This window comes from Stegostoma tigrinum, chromosome 12 (genome assembly GCF_030684315.1).
Source record: "Stegostoma tigrinum isolate sSteTig4 chromosome 12, sSteTig4.hap1, whole genome shotgun sequence".
NCBI lineage: Eukaryota > Metazoa > Chordata > Chondrichthyes > Orectolobiformes > Stegostomatidae > Stegostoma > Stegostoma tigrinum.
Window position 1 is genome coordinate 18,800,190 of NC_081365.1, and position 14,522 is coordinate 18,814,711.

At 42.6% G+C, this 14,522-nt stretch overlaps 1 protein-coding gene across 3 annotated transcripts in view; it reads right to left on the bottom strand.

Moving 5' to 3' along the window:
- Positions 1 to 14,522, bottom strand: part of LOC125456751 (bromodomain and WD repeat-containing protein 3-like) — a 180,380-nt gene that overhangs the window by 12,810 nt on the left and 153,048 nt on the right. For all 3 annotated transcript variants that reach the window (XM_048540134.2, XM_048540133.2, XM_059650165.1), the window contains 6 exons: positions 11,130 to 11,208; positions 10,934 to 10,987; positions 10,091 to 10,234; positions 4,775 to 4,924; positions 4,123 to 4,292; positions 3,028 to 3,272 (listed from right to left, as the gene is read on the bottom strand). In XM_048540134.2, the coding sequence (XP_048396091.1) occupies positions 3,028 to 3,272; positions 4,123 to 4,292; positions 4,775 to 4,924; positions 10,091 to 10,234; positions 10,934 to 10,987; positions 11,130 to 11,208 (842 nt within the window). The remainder of the gene's footprint in view (positions 1 to 3,027; positions 3,273 to 4,122; positions 4,293 to 4,774; positions 4,925 to 10,090; positions 10,235 to 10,933; positions 10,988 to 11,129; positions 11,209 to 14,522) is intronic.

Here is a 14,522-nt window from a genome sequence, read left to right on the forward strand (position 1 = left end):
GCAGAAGGCAAAATCTGCAGATAGTCTGAGTGAGTGGGCAAAGGTCTGGCAGATGGAGTACAACGTTGATAAGTGACAGATCAACCATTGTGGTAGGAATAACAGCAAAATGGACTATGTTTTAAATGGTTAAAAATTGCAGCACGCTGCTGTGCGGAGGGACTTTGGTGTCCTTGTGCATGAATCGTTAAAAGTAGGATTGCAGGTGCAGCAGGTAATTAAAAAGGCAAATGGAATTTTGTCTGACATTGCTCGAAGGATGGAGTTTAAAAACAGGGAGGTTGTGCTGCAGCTGTATAGGGTCCCGGTGAGGCCACATCTGGAGTACTGTGTGCAGTTTTGGTCTCCTTACTTGAGAAGAGATATTACTAGCACTGGAGGGGGTGCAGAGGAGATTCACTCGGTTGATTCCAGAGTTGAGAGGGTTGGATTATGAGGAGAGACTGAGTAGACTGGGATTATACTCATTGGAATTCAGAAGGATGAAGGGAGATCTTATAGAAACATACAAGATTATGAAGGGAATAGACAAGGTGGAGGCAGGGAGGTTGTTTCCACTAGCATGTGAAACTAGGACTAGAGGGCACCGCCTCAAAACAAAGAGAAACAGATGTAGGACTGAGGTCAGGAGGACCTTCTTCACCCAAAGGGTTGTGAATCTGTGGAATTCCCTACTCAGTGAAGCGGTTGAAGCTACCTCACTGAATGTGTTTAAAGCAAGGCTAGATAAATTTTGAACAGTCAAGAAATTAAGGGTTATGATGAGTAGGTGGGTAGGTGAAGCTGAGTCTCAAAAAGATCAGCCATGATCTTTTTTAATGGCAGGGCAGGCTCGATGGGCCAGAAGGCCTACTCCTGCTCCTAGTTCTTAGATAAGCTTTCTTCCAAGCCATTCATCGTTCTGACGTGAAAATAGATGGCTGACCCTTCAGTATTCTAGGATCAAAATCCTGGAACTGTCTCTCTAACAGCATTATGGGTGTACTATGCTAAATGGATGTAGCTATTCAAAGAGACAGGTCACCATCACATTCTCAAGAGCAAATGGGGAAGGACTTGCCAGCTACACCCACAAACCATGAATTAATTTTTTAAAAAAGAGTGAAGAGTGATTTGAGTGATATGCATAAGATTATGAGAGGCTTAAATGCAGTCGATCTTTATGAACTCAGCATCTTTCTCTGCAGTCAAATTTCATTTTAAACTCACAAGAAAGCCTGTTAATTTTTCATTCGGCAGTTACTGTGAGCAAAAACTTTTAATTGATGTTTCAGACATGTTACAAGCAAAGCAGCCAGTTGAAGTAGCACTTTGCAAAGTAGTGGGAGCATTTGAAAAGCAAGCAATTTGCAGTTTAGCAAGAACCAATTCCCCCATAGAATCTGGAATGAAAAACTAGTGAACTGTCTCACAGAATTTTCCCCTCTATACATTTTTTTTCACCTAATGTATACATCTACCTGTGTGTAAGGGTATGTTTATAAGGGAATTAGAGCTTTAACATGTAGTGCAACATACCGACATAACTGTTTACCTGTAGCTAGAGCCTAATTACTCGTAATAAGCAGCAATTCCTGTAAGACAGAAATCCGGCCTCTGCTTTTTATCAAGTTGAGTCTGAAAGTTGGGTAAATTGGAGAATTTTGAGTACTTATTTTAAAATCCTTAATGCCTGTGAGGACTCCAGAGATAGCTATGCTTAGTTTCCAGTGTGCTACTCCAGTGAATCGTAATATTCATTTTACTTTCGTGATAATCAAGCAAACTGCATTAATCAATTAATCTCATGTCAACTTATTCCTCTTAAAAAGAAGTCTGATTTTCTGAGGTTTGGCAATCCAGCCCTCACTTTTTTTTACTTGAAATGAAAGAAGGGAGCTCTGCATTTTTGAGAGGAGATTCCGACCAGGGCTTCATCAGAACCGCAGACCCATACATCCATTCTGACAGTGCTTTCCCAGTACAGAACTGTCAAGGGAATCAAACCACACTTCCTTTTCACAACACACAGTCAGCTGCAGTATTCTAACACAGGAATAAATCAGAAGTTGCTACTAACGCTCAGCAGGTCTGATAGCATCTGTGAAGAAAAACATCAGTGTTAACGTTTCAGGTCCATTGATCCTTCCTCAGAACTGTGGGGAAGGGTCACTGGACCTAAAACGTTAACTCTGATTATTTTCTGCACAGCTGCTGCCAGACCTGCTGAGCTTTTCCAGCAACTTGTTTTTGTTCCTGATTTACAGCACCTGCAGTTCTTTCAGTTTTTATGCAGCATTCTAACAGTTTTGTGATCAATTTTTGCAGCAATTCAGTTCTTTTTCACTTTTGTATGGAATTCATCATGCTGTATTTACAAAGTATTTCACTGTGTCAGCTTTAATACACTGACTGTTTCAATGCACTGTATAGATCAGGCATCACTTAGGCAAATGAGTGTTCAAGAATGTCACTGTTCGTGCACATGGTTTAGCTTGGAAAGGTTTAATAAGCACCATTTGCAGGGCCAAAATGCATGCTGAATTTGAAACTGAAGGCAAGTATCTGCTCTCTAATCAGAAGACCAGAGATGTAAGAGATACGTTATTTGTTGCCCTGTGATCTTGGCTGAATCAGGAAGTAAGACCTGCATTAAGCTAATAGAGCTGTTGCCTTGCTTCTTTAAGTATTACCTCTGTTACTCAATAAATATTTCCTGGTTATATCATCTACATATCACCCATTGGCTGAATGGTTAAATACTCAGATGAATAAATCAATATTCTGAACGCAGTATCTCAGAATTCAAGTTTAAATTAGGCAAAACATACAACAACTTTCTTTGAGGCCACTGGTGAATATCTGCATAACAATAACTCATGACAGCCAAGTAAAGAAAGTGTTTGCAAGTGTCTGTGAAACTTGACATACAAAAGAAATGGATACAGAACTACACTATACAATGACTTACTTATTATGAAACAAGTCGCATGGAGACAGCATCTTGAACATAGAAAATACTAAATCAAAATCTGTTTGTTTGCTCACCTGTTGTTGATTCAACTGACCCATTGGGCAAATCTTCTTTTCTGTCCTTCTTTATGGTTAGGACAGTTGTCTTAGCCTTCATGTTCCTTATTTTGGCTGATGTAGAAGAATGCTCAGAGGCATCAGTGCAGGCACTATCTCCACTACTACTTGCGCTATTCTGAGATGAACGTAATGAGGTAGATATTTTGGAAATATATTCTACTTTTGCCTGAGACTTCACTGGCTTCCGTTTTCGTTCTGGACTAAAGATCACAGAAACACAAATAAGCTCATGATGATTGCAAACAACTTTGTTGAAGTGAAAATGGCAACCAAACTATAGTACCAGTAAGTAACAGTTTAAAGAATATAGCTTTTATTGATATAAATATATATTTTTTGAAGTTCTCCTTTACAGCAAACATCCTAGGCTATGCAATCTACACATAATAGTGATTTCACACTGTAATTTTCACGCCAAGGCTGTATACCCATTGGCCACAGATTTGCATTCAGTTATACTGGAAACATTCAACACTCCCCTGTCAGACAGATAAAGCCTATGGTTTTGTTAACTGCTTTAAACTGAAATGCCCCTCTTCTTTAACTAGCCTGCAAACATTTTTTGAACAGAAAATCTTCTCGTTAATTCATCTCCATGTCATCCAAGTGATGATGATCCGAGTGATTTCCAAGTGGAGTTAGATACAGTTCTTAAGGTTAAAGGGACCAAGCAAGAGTGGGGTACTGAGTAGGACGATCAGTCATGATCACATTGAATGGAGGAGTTGGCTCGAGTGGCCTACTCCTATTTTCAATGTTCCTACGTTTCTCAAAGAAGCTAGTTTACATAAAAAAATAGACCACTGAGATGAATGTTTAATGAGCTGTACCATAGCTGGAATGACAGCATTATGTGTACCATTTTCAAAAAGACTGAATTTCCCCAAGTACTCAATTTGAAAATTTTCTGACAGACAATTCACAACCAGCTTCATTAACTCTCCCAATCCACAGTATAAACATACTAAGTACGCTGCAAAGGTCAATTTAATGGCCTGCAGCCGCTTAAAAAAGTCATTTAGAGGAAACAATGCCCTGCAAGTAACATACCTGGAGGCTCTGCTGCTTGATCTGGAGGCATCAGAACTATGTAGACGTTTCTTATATCTCAGTTTGTGCTGACTCCTTTTCTTGTATTTTAGAGCAGTTTTATAATCAGAGACAATTGTTCGAATTTGGTCCTCGAAAAATGCAGACAACCTCAGAGTCATGCTGTAGATCTAATTTTTATTTAGAAAAAAAAATTGCTGTTAAGAATATACTGATGTAATTCATTGTTACTGCGCAATCCCATGCAATCTTTGTAAGTCACTACAAAATCCATTTGAAATTAATAGGAAGATATTTTCTGTATAATTTTCTTCACTTTATTGAATTTGATGAGCCCCATCTTAAAATTCTTCTCTAGATAAGTGGAGTGGGTGAATAAACAAAGTGGTGATGAGACAAGGAGTAGACTAAAGAAAGTAACAGAGAAGGCAAAGAGCAGGAAGGACAGGCAGGATCAAGATGGGAGAGTTGGAGACAGTGAAGGACAGAAGGCGGAGATGTAATGGAGATATGAGGGTGGTGAATAAGAGGACAAGGAGATTACTGATTTTTATTTCCACTGACTTCAAAATGCATACAAGTTAACACATTTCCAAAAAAGTATGAAATGTTCTTATGGTTTACTACTTTAAAAGTGACCTATTCAGATTACCTTAGATTTCTTGTTTGGAGAATAAGCTTTAGCATTGCTGAAGATTAGTCGCACATCTTTGCAAAGTTCCATGGGACTTTCATAATGCATTTCTAATAGATTTTTTATAGTTGCCAGGTCCATTGGAGTGTGTATAATATCCCTGTAATCCTACAAATGACCAAAGGTCATCAAAAGCAAATTAGGTTTTAAAATCGCAATGAACGCCCTAAGTGTCTCTCGTTTATAATATGTACTCTCTCCGTGAAGCAGCGCCCTTGCAGCATGTCTAAATTCAAATCTACAACATATGCATAACCAAACTGAAAAATGTCATTTTTCTTTCAAATACGTCACAAATTTGGAAATTTGTAGTTTTACACAAGTATTGAAGCCTTGCATTGTATGCAAGGTTCATCAATACTCAATCTCCCAAACACTGGGACAGCACAGTGGGTGGTATTACTCCCTCACAGCGCCAGAGACTCAGGTTCAATTCAGCCTAGGGTGACCAACTGTGTGGAGTTTGCACATTCTCCCATGTTTCCGTGGATTTCCTCCAGTGATCCAGTTTCCTCCCACAAGCCATAGATGTGCAGGTTAGGTGGACTGGCCATTCTAAATTATGCTTTAGTGTTCAGGGGTGTGCTGGTTAGAAGGGTTAGCCATCGCAAAAACTGCATGTGGAATCACAGCGACAGAGTGGTTTATTCTGAGTGGGATGCTCTTCGGAGGGCTGGTGCAGACTTGATGGGATGAATGGCTTCTTTCTGCACTCCAACAATTCTACAATTATCTTGCATGGTAGAGATTCTTATGGGACACGAGTCTATTTACCTGTATTATGTTCTGACATTCAAAGTAATTTGAAAGTGAAAGTCAGAAAGGTTGGAATGCTGCACAAAGTCAGAAAAATCTCATCCCCATCTTCACAAAATTCCATGCCTTTTGCTGATTTTGGAACCTGAAAGAGTAATCTCCAAATTCCATGACTTTTTCCAAATTTCTAATGACCCATGAAAATGCCAATGAAGGCTTTCATTATAAATTCCAATTATTTAAAATTAAATTTAAAAATTATTTATGTTTAGAAAGCAATGTTTCAGATATCAATCTAGAGACAAGATGAAATAAAATGAGCTCTTTGAAGAGGTAACAAGTAGGTGAGGCCAGGGAAACCCTGTGGATGTTATCTATCTAGACTTCCAAAAGGCCTTTGATAAGGTGATGGCCCATGGTGTTCAAGGTGAGCTACTGGCATGGATTGAGGATTGGCTGTCTGACAGAAGGCAGAGAGTTGGGATTAAAAGGCTCTTTTTCAGAATAGCAACCAGTGACAAGTGGTGTCCCGCAGGGTTCAGTGTTGGGGCCGCAGCTGTTCACTTTATATATTAGTGATCTGGATGAAGGGACTGGGGGCATTCTGGTGAAGTTTGCCTATGATACGAAATTAGGTGGACAGGCAGGTAGTACTGAGGTGGTGGGGAGGCTGCAGAAAGATTTAGACAGTTCAGGAGAGTGGTCCTGGAAATGGCTGATGAAATTCAACGTGAGCAAATGCTAGGTCTTGCACTTTGGAAAAAAGAATACAGGCATGGAATATTTTCTAAACGGTGAGAAAATTCATAAAGCCGAAGTACAAAGGGATCTGTGCATGCTAGTCAGGATTCCCTAAAGGTCAACTTGCTGGTTGAGTCCGTGATTAAGAAAGCAAATGTAATGTTGTCACTTATCTCAAGAAGGTTGGAATATAAATGCAGTGATGTGCTTCTGAGACTTTATAAAGCTCTAGTTAGGCCCCATTTAGAATACTGTGTCCAATTTTGGGCCCCACACCTCAGTAAGGACATACAGGCACTGGAGCATGTCCAGTGGAGATTCACACGGATGATCCCTGGAATGGTAGGTTTAACACACGATGATCGGCTAAGGATCCTGGGATTGTATTCATTAGAGTTTAGAAGGTTGAGGGGAGATCTAATAGAAACTTACAAGATAATGCATGGCTTAGAAAGGGTGGACACTGGGAAGTTGTCTCTTTTAGGCGGGGAGACTAGGACTAGATTAGAGGGGGTCAATTTAGAATGGAAATGAGGCGGCATTTCTTCAGCCAGACAGCAGTGGGCCTGTGGAATTCATTGCCATGGAGTGCAGTAGAGGTCGGGACGTTAAACATCTTCAAGGCAGAGATTGATAAATTCTTGATCTCACAAGGAATTAAGGGCTACAGGGATAGTGCGGGTAGGTGGAGTTGAAATGCCCATCAGCCATGATTAAATGGCAGAGTGGACTTGATGGGCCAAATGACCTTACTTCCACTCCTATGTCTTATGGTCTTATGGACATTTATAACAGAAATTGCTCCATACAATAATTTGATGAGGCCCATTATCTCTGAGTATTTATGTTGATCCCCATGTAGCACAATTGGAGAATTCTGGAAAGGCCTTTACCCCCACCCTTCCCACTGAGCTTTCTATTCTCCTATTTAGCTCTGTGCTGCTTCCCTTTCCAAGATCCCAATCTGTTGCTTGAGCTCTCTGCTTGTGAAAATGCAGATTTGAATGGTGCTGATACATTTGTTTTAAATGACTGTCAAAGACACTCTTTCCTCTTACTACTGTCATTAATATCAAGAGCCCCTCATTCATAGCAAGGGTTCAAAAGTGAATAGTTACAGGAACATTTAAAAAAACATTAACAGCCCAACTTGGCACTTCAGCACTATTGGGACTCTCACTTTTACGACCCCAGAGCGTTAATATTGGATTAAGATTTTAAACGAGAACACAGGTTCAAGACAAGGTGAGTCAGGGAGTAGGAAGTTCAGAGAGCTGGTGGAGGCAGAGGCCGTGAATCAGTTTCAGTGTCCGAGATAGGGAGAGGCTGGGAAAGGGCAGAGAGCTCAAGTCAGAAGATCAAGGAGAGAGAAAGGACATGTCAGTGAGTCGGGGAGGAGAAGATTTGCAGTGACTAGGAAGATCATGAAAGGGAGGCAGGAAAGGCAGTGAGCTGGCTGACAGGGAGCAAAGAGTAGTGATAAACAGGTCCCTTTCAGAATGGCAGATGGTGACCAGTGGGGTACCACAAGGTTCAGTGCTGGGACCGCAGCTGTTTACAATATACATTAATGATATAGACGAAGGCATTAAAAGTAATATTAGTGAATTTGCTGATGACACAAAGCTGCGTGGCAGTGTGAAATGTGAGGAGGATGTTATCAGAATACAGGGTGACTTGGACAGGTTAGGTGAGTGGACAGATGCATGGCAGATGCAGTTTAATGTGGATAAATGTGTGGTTATCCACTTTGGTGGCAAGAACTGGAAGGCAGATTACTATCTCAATGGAGTCGAGTTAGGTAAAGGCGAAGTCCAATGAGATCCAGGTGTTCTCGTACACCAGTCAAGGAAGCAAGCACGCAGGTACAGCAAGCAGTGAAAAAAGCTAATAGCATGCTGGTCTTCATAACAAGATGACCTTCTGGTGCTGTACAGGGCCCTGGTGAGACCACACCTGGAGTATTGTGTGCAGTTTTGGTCTCCAAATTTGAGGAAGGACATTCTTTCTATTGAGGGAGTGCAGCATAGGTTCACAAAGTCAATTCCCAGAATGGCTGGACTATCATATGTTGAAAGATTGGAGCGACTGGGCTTGTATACACTTGAGTTTAGAAGGATAAGAGGGGATCTGATTGAGACATATAAGATTATTAAGGGATGGGACACACTGGAGGCAGGAAGCATGTTTCCGCCAATGGGTGAGTCCAGAACCAGAGGACACAGTTTAAAAATAAGGGGTAGGCCATTTAGAACAGAGTTGAGGAAAAACTTCTTCACCCAGAGAGTGGAGGATGTATGGAATGCTCTGACCCCAGAAGGAAATGGAGGACAAATCTCTGGATACTTTCAAGAGATAGATAGAGCTCTTAAAGATAGTGGAATCAAGGGTTACAGGGATAAGGCAGGAACTGGATACTGATTGTGGATGATGAGCCACGCACGATCATAATGAATGGTGGTGCTGGCTTGAAGGGCCGAATGGCCTACTCCAGCACCCATTGTCTGTTGGGCAGGATGTAATTTAAATAGGTTACATTATTCATTGATTAAAAGCTTTTCCAATGTCTGAATTTAGCCAAGCCCAGTATTTCAACATGCATGCATTCAAATAAACAAAATCCTAAAGAATGCAGCTTATACCGTTTGCATTGGTTTTAACGAGAAAATGTGACTTGCTTAAAGCTGATTCATTTTTGCAATGAACACACCATCCCCACCATAGAGGTAATTCACCTGAATGCATGTCAATCCAGTTCTCAAGAAGTGACAAGCAAGCAAAGATGAGTATTTGGCCTTATGACAAATCTCAATACTGGTGAATGCATTGTCAGAGGCTCTGCCAGAGTCTTGCAGCCTCTGGAACTTAAAGTTCATCAGTTGTAGCCTACCACTTTTGGGATTGGTTCTCCAGTGGACAGTAAGCAAATTTTTTCCCCTTCCTCTTGTGGAGGGGGTAGGGTGTCAAAAGAAGTCAGAGGCAAGGGCAGGTAGAAGGCCTAAAAAGGCAACCTCTTAGTCTAACATCCTTTCAAAACTGATTTTCAAAAGTGCTTTTAAACATTTCATTTACATTTTCATAAAAATTTGCTTTGAAAAAATCCATCAGGTAGGGCTTTAATTGTTAAAGAAATCACTTTTCTTTCCAACAGAAAACTTTAACTTGCTTTTAGTTCACTACACTTTTTCTGGGTTTTCATGTTTTATTTTTTATTACCCTTACCTATTTTGGAGAGAATGAGAAAATACTACTGACTGTCATCTCTAGCTGAAAGGCATGAAGAGAAATAAATCAATGAAAATTTTGACTAATTTTTTTAAACTAAAATTTTTACCAAAATTGGCAAATCTGTCAGTTAATAATTGTTTCGGAAGATTCCAAGAATTCATTTGACAATAAAAGGGAATACTCTACAGAATGCGTACAATTTTTTAAAAAATCGTCTTATACCAGAATATATTTACATTAAATTAACAGGTTAAAAGAAAGCATTTTGGACTCTCCAACAAAAACCAAAACACCACCAGCATTGCAAAGCTCAAGAATTTCACTTAAATAGTACAAGGTCAGAATATTAGGCTTTCCTCGTGCTCAAACATACTCATCTTTGGTCACAAGTAAAACACACCAGCATCGGCGCTGATGCATCAGTGATTTCTTTTTACATAAACAATGTCCTCAACAAAAATCACCCCTAAGACATTTGCTATGTTTGGCATGAAATGAAATTGAAATGCTTTAATTAATTTCCTTCGAAAATAGTGTGAATTAACTCACAGGGTACTCAGTGAGGTCCACAGGCTGCCTGAAAGGTTCAGAGTCTTCACATTCAAACAGGATCTCCAACAGTTCCCTGCACTGAGTTTTCCAAGTGCTGATATCATAGCTCAGATTCCGGCCAAACGTGTGCCCAACACAGCTCTTCGTGAGAGAAGAAAATAGAAAAAAAACTTCAACATATATAGCAACTTTAAAGATGGAAATTTATTACAAATAAATTTCAGACTTGACATTAGCCTTAAACAAAATTGTTAATAAGCTATGGTCTAGTTGGATCATGCAAAGGACTCTGCATTCCAAAATAATCGCTAATGGATTCAATTTAAACTCACTGGAAACAGCAGAGCATCTTTCAAAGTTTGGGGGGGTAAAAAAATTCACTGATGGATGCTCATAAAGCCTTTATGAACAAGTATATAAACAACTGGAAGGAAAATTAGTCTCATGTTAAACATTAAATATTTCAAAGTTGGTGGAAAAAGCTTTGTTCTTGTATTATAAATATAGTGAAGAGAACTGTCATAATTAGTGTTTTTTTTTAAGTTGCCATTTTCTTTCTGCCTGCTTTGTTCACCAGTAACTTTCATTGCTTAGTAATATGGATCGTACGCAATGCCAAAGTGACGACTGCAACCTTTGCTGTCATAATCGTTTTACCACGGAGCAGTCCAGTTATTGGCGCATTGAAAAGTATCAAATTTTGTGTACTATTGGCAGAGCCACAAAATACTCAAGTGGGACTTTGAACTGGACCCACTGTGAAAGCCAAGCATAGCAAAACCTACTCCAAGACTAATAATTATACAGTATGTTAGCTAGGAAAATATTTATGCTACTCACTCTTCTAGTGGCAGATGTTCCTGCAACAGCAGCATTCACTGTCTCGTCATTTTCCTAAAAGCAGGGCAAGATTTCGGTTTAAATACAGCAATTTATTCATAAAAGTACTGCACATTGTAAAACACTACGTTAACAGAATAAACCCAAATCAATTCAGCTATGTAATTTAGAAGGAGCCTTTGATTTGTTTCTGTACCTCATCCTCTCCTTCAGAATCCAGTGAACAGTTCTCCATTATGCTCCAAATTTCAAAAATATCAATGCAGTCTTTATTCCTGGAATTAAACACAATACATTTAACATACAGTTGTATGAACTGCATTCGAAAAGCAACACATTAAATTCTTTAAATCAGCAACCTTTCATTCTGCTGAATGTATTAAGCTGTGAAGCAAAAATGCAGAGTTCACTGGCCCGGATTTTCTGATGGCCACTCGTTATTTCAGCATAGATGGGAGTTGCTGCATGGGGACACCAATTTCCAAAGCCTGGAACCACGTGAAACGGTTCATTTAAATCTTTTTTTAAAATCAGTGACAATGCCTTTGGCTGCTGAAGTCTTAAGCTCCAGAATCACCTTCTACACCTCAACACTTCCTCATCTGTTTTTAATATTCTCCTTAAAACCTATACCTTTGTTTTTGATCACCTGTCCTAAACTCTGTGTGGTTGCGTGTCAAATTGTTTCCACACAATTCATATGAAGTACCTGGGATAATTTACATTAAATATACCTTACAAATGCATGCTGCTACTCTTTAAATCCAGGCCCTACCTATCGCAAAATCCCAAACTCATTAAAAAAAGCAGAGCACTTGCCTAATGTCTTGATGTAACAGAAAATACTGTTCATGTGTCAAACATAGCTGCCTGCAAGGCATAAAAGCGCATTGAGTCTTCAATATGATAAATCACAAAAATACTTTAATAAATGATTATTCTGGTCAGTTCAATGCGTACTGAATGACTAATATTTCTCTACCAATAGCGATCAGGATCAATGCTGGAAAAGTGAACTAATACTGGATCAGAGATAATGGGAACTGCAGATGCTGGAGAATTCCAAGATAATAAAATGTGAGGCTGGATGAACACAGCAGGCCAAGCAGCATCTCAGGAGCACAAAAGCTGACGTTTCGGGCCTAGACCCTTCATCAGAGAGGGGGATGGGGAGAGGGAACTGGAATAAATAGGGAGAGAGGGGGAGGCGGACCGAAGATGGAGAGTAAAGAAGATAGGTGGAGAGAGTGTAGGTGGGGAGGTAGGGAGGGGATAGGTCAGTCCAGGGAAGACGGACAGGTCAAGGAGGTGGGATGAGGTTAGTAGGTAGCTGGGGGTGCGGCTTGGGGTGGGAGGAAGGGATGGGTGAGAGGAAGAACAGGTTAGGGAGGCAGAGACAGGTTGGACTGGTTTTGGGATGCGGTGGGTGGGGGGGGAAGAGCTGGGCTGGTTGTGTGGTGCAGTGGGGGGAGGGGACGAACTGGGCTGGTTTAGGGATGCAGTAGGGGAAGGGGAGATTTTGAAACTGGTGAAGTCCACATTGATACCATATGGCTGCAGCGTTCCCAAGCGGAATATGAGTTGCTGTTCCTGCAACCTTCGGGTGGCATCATTGTGGCACTGCAGGAGGCCCATGATGGACATGTCATCTCGAGAATGGGAGGGGGCGTGGAAATGGTTTGCGACTGGGAGGTGCAGTTGTTTGTTGCGAACTGAGCGGAGGTGTTCTGCAAAGCGGTCCCCAAGCCTCCGCTTGGTTTCCCCAATGTAGAGGAAGCCACACCGGGTACAGTGGATGCAGTATACCACATTGGCAGATGTGCAGGTGAACCTCTGCTTAATGTGGAATGTCATCTTGGGGCCTGGGATGGGGGTGAGGGAGGAGGTGTGGGGACAGGTGTAGCATTTCCTGCGGTTGCAGGGGAAGGTGCCGGGTGTGGTGGGGTTGGAGGGCAGTGTGGAGCGAACAAGGGAGTCACGGAGAGAGTGGTCTCTCCGGAAAGCTGACAGGGGAGGGGATGGAAAAATGTCTTGGGTGGTGGGGTCGGATTGTAAATGGCGGAAGTGTCGGAGGATAATGCGTTGTATCCGGAGGTTGGTAGGGTGGTGTGTGAGAACGAGGGGGATCCTCTTGGGGCGTTTGTGGCGGGGGCGGGGTGTGAGGGATGTGTTGCGGGAAATACGGAAGACGCGGTCAAGGGCGTTCTCGATCACTGTGGGGGGAAAGTTGCGGTCCTTAAAGAACTTGGACATCTGGGATGTGCGGGAGTGGAATGTCTTATCGTGGGAGCAGATGCGGCGGAGGCGGAGGAATTGGGAATAGGGGATGGAATGTTTGCAGGAGGGTGGGTGGGAGGAGGTGTATTCTAGGTAGCTGTGGGAGTCGGTGGGCTTGAAATGGACATCAGTTACAAGCTGGTTGCCTAAGATGGAGACTGAGAGGTCCAGGAAGGTGAGGGATGTGCTGGAGATGGCCCAGGTGAACTGAAGGTTGGGGTGGAAGGTGTTGGTGAAGTGGATGAACTGTTCGAGCTCCTCTGGAGAGCAAGAGGCGGCGCCGATACAGTCATCGATGTACCGGAGGAAGAGGTGGGGTTTGGGGCCTGTGTAGGTGCGGAAGAGGGACTGTTCCACGTAACTTACAAAGAGGCAGGCATAGCTGGGGCCCATGCGGGTGCCCATGGCCACCCCCTTAGTCTGTAGGAAGTGGGAGGAGTCAAAAGAGCTTCCCACAGCTACCTAGAATACACCTCCTCCCACCCACCCTCCTGCAAAAATTCCATCCCCTATTCCCAATTCCTCCGCCTCCGCCGCATCTGCTCCCACGATAAGACATTCCACTCCCGCACATCCCAGATGTCCAAGTTCTTTAAGGACCGCAACTTTCCCCCCACAGTGATCGAGAACGCCCTTGACCGCGTCTTCCGTATTTCCCGCAACACATCCCTCACACCCCGCCCCCGCCACAAACGCCCCAAGAGGATCCCCCTCGTTCTCACACACCACCCTACCAACCTCCGGATACAACGCATTATCCTCCGACACTTCCGCCATTTACAATCCGACCCCACCACCCAAGACATTTTTCCATCCCCTCCCCTGTCAGCTTTCCGGAGAGACCACTCTCTCCGTGACTCCCTTGTTCGCTCCACACTGCCCTCCAACCCCACCACACCCGGCACCTTCCCCTGCAACCGCAGGAAATGCTACACCTGTCCCCACACCTCCTCCCTCACCCCCATCCCAGGCCCCAAGATGACATTCCACATTAAGCAGAGGTTCACCTGCACATCTGCCAATGTGGTATACTGCATCCACTGTACCCAGTGCGGCTTCCTCTACATTGGGGAAACCAAGCGGAGGCTTGGGGACCGCTTTGCAGAACACCTCCGCTCAGTTCGCAACAAACAACTGCACCTCCCAGTCGCAAACCATTTCCACGCCCCCTCCCATTCTCGAGATGACATGTCCATCATGGGCCTCCTGCAGTGCCACAATGATGCCACCCGAAGGTTGCAGGAACAGCAACTCATATTCCGCTTGGGAACGCTGCAGCCATATGGTATCAATGTGGACTTCACCAGTTTCA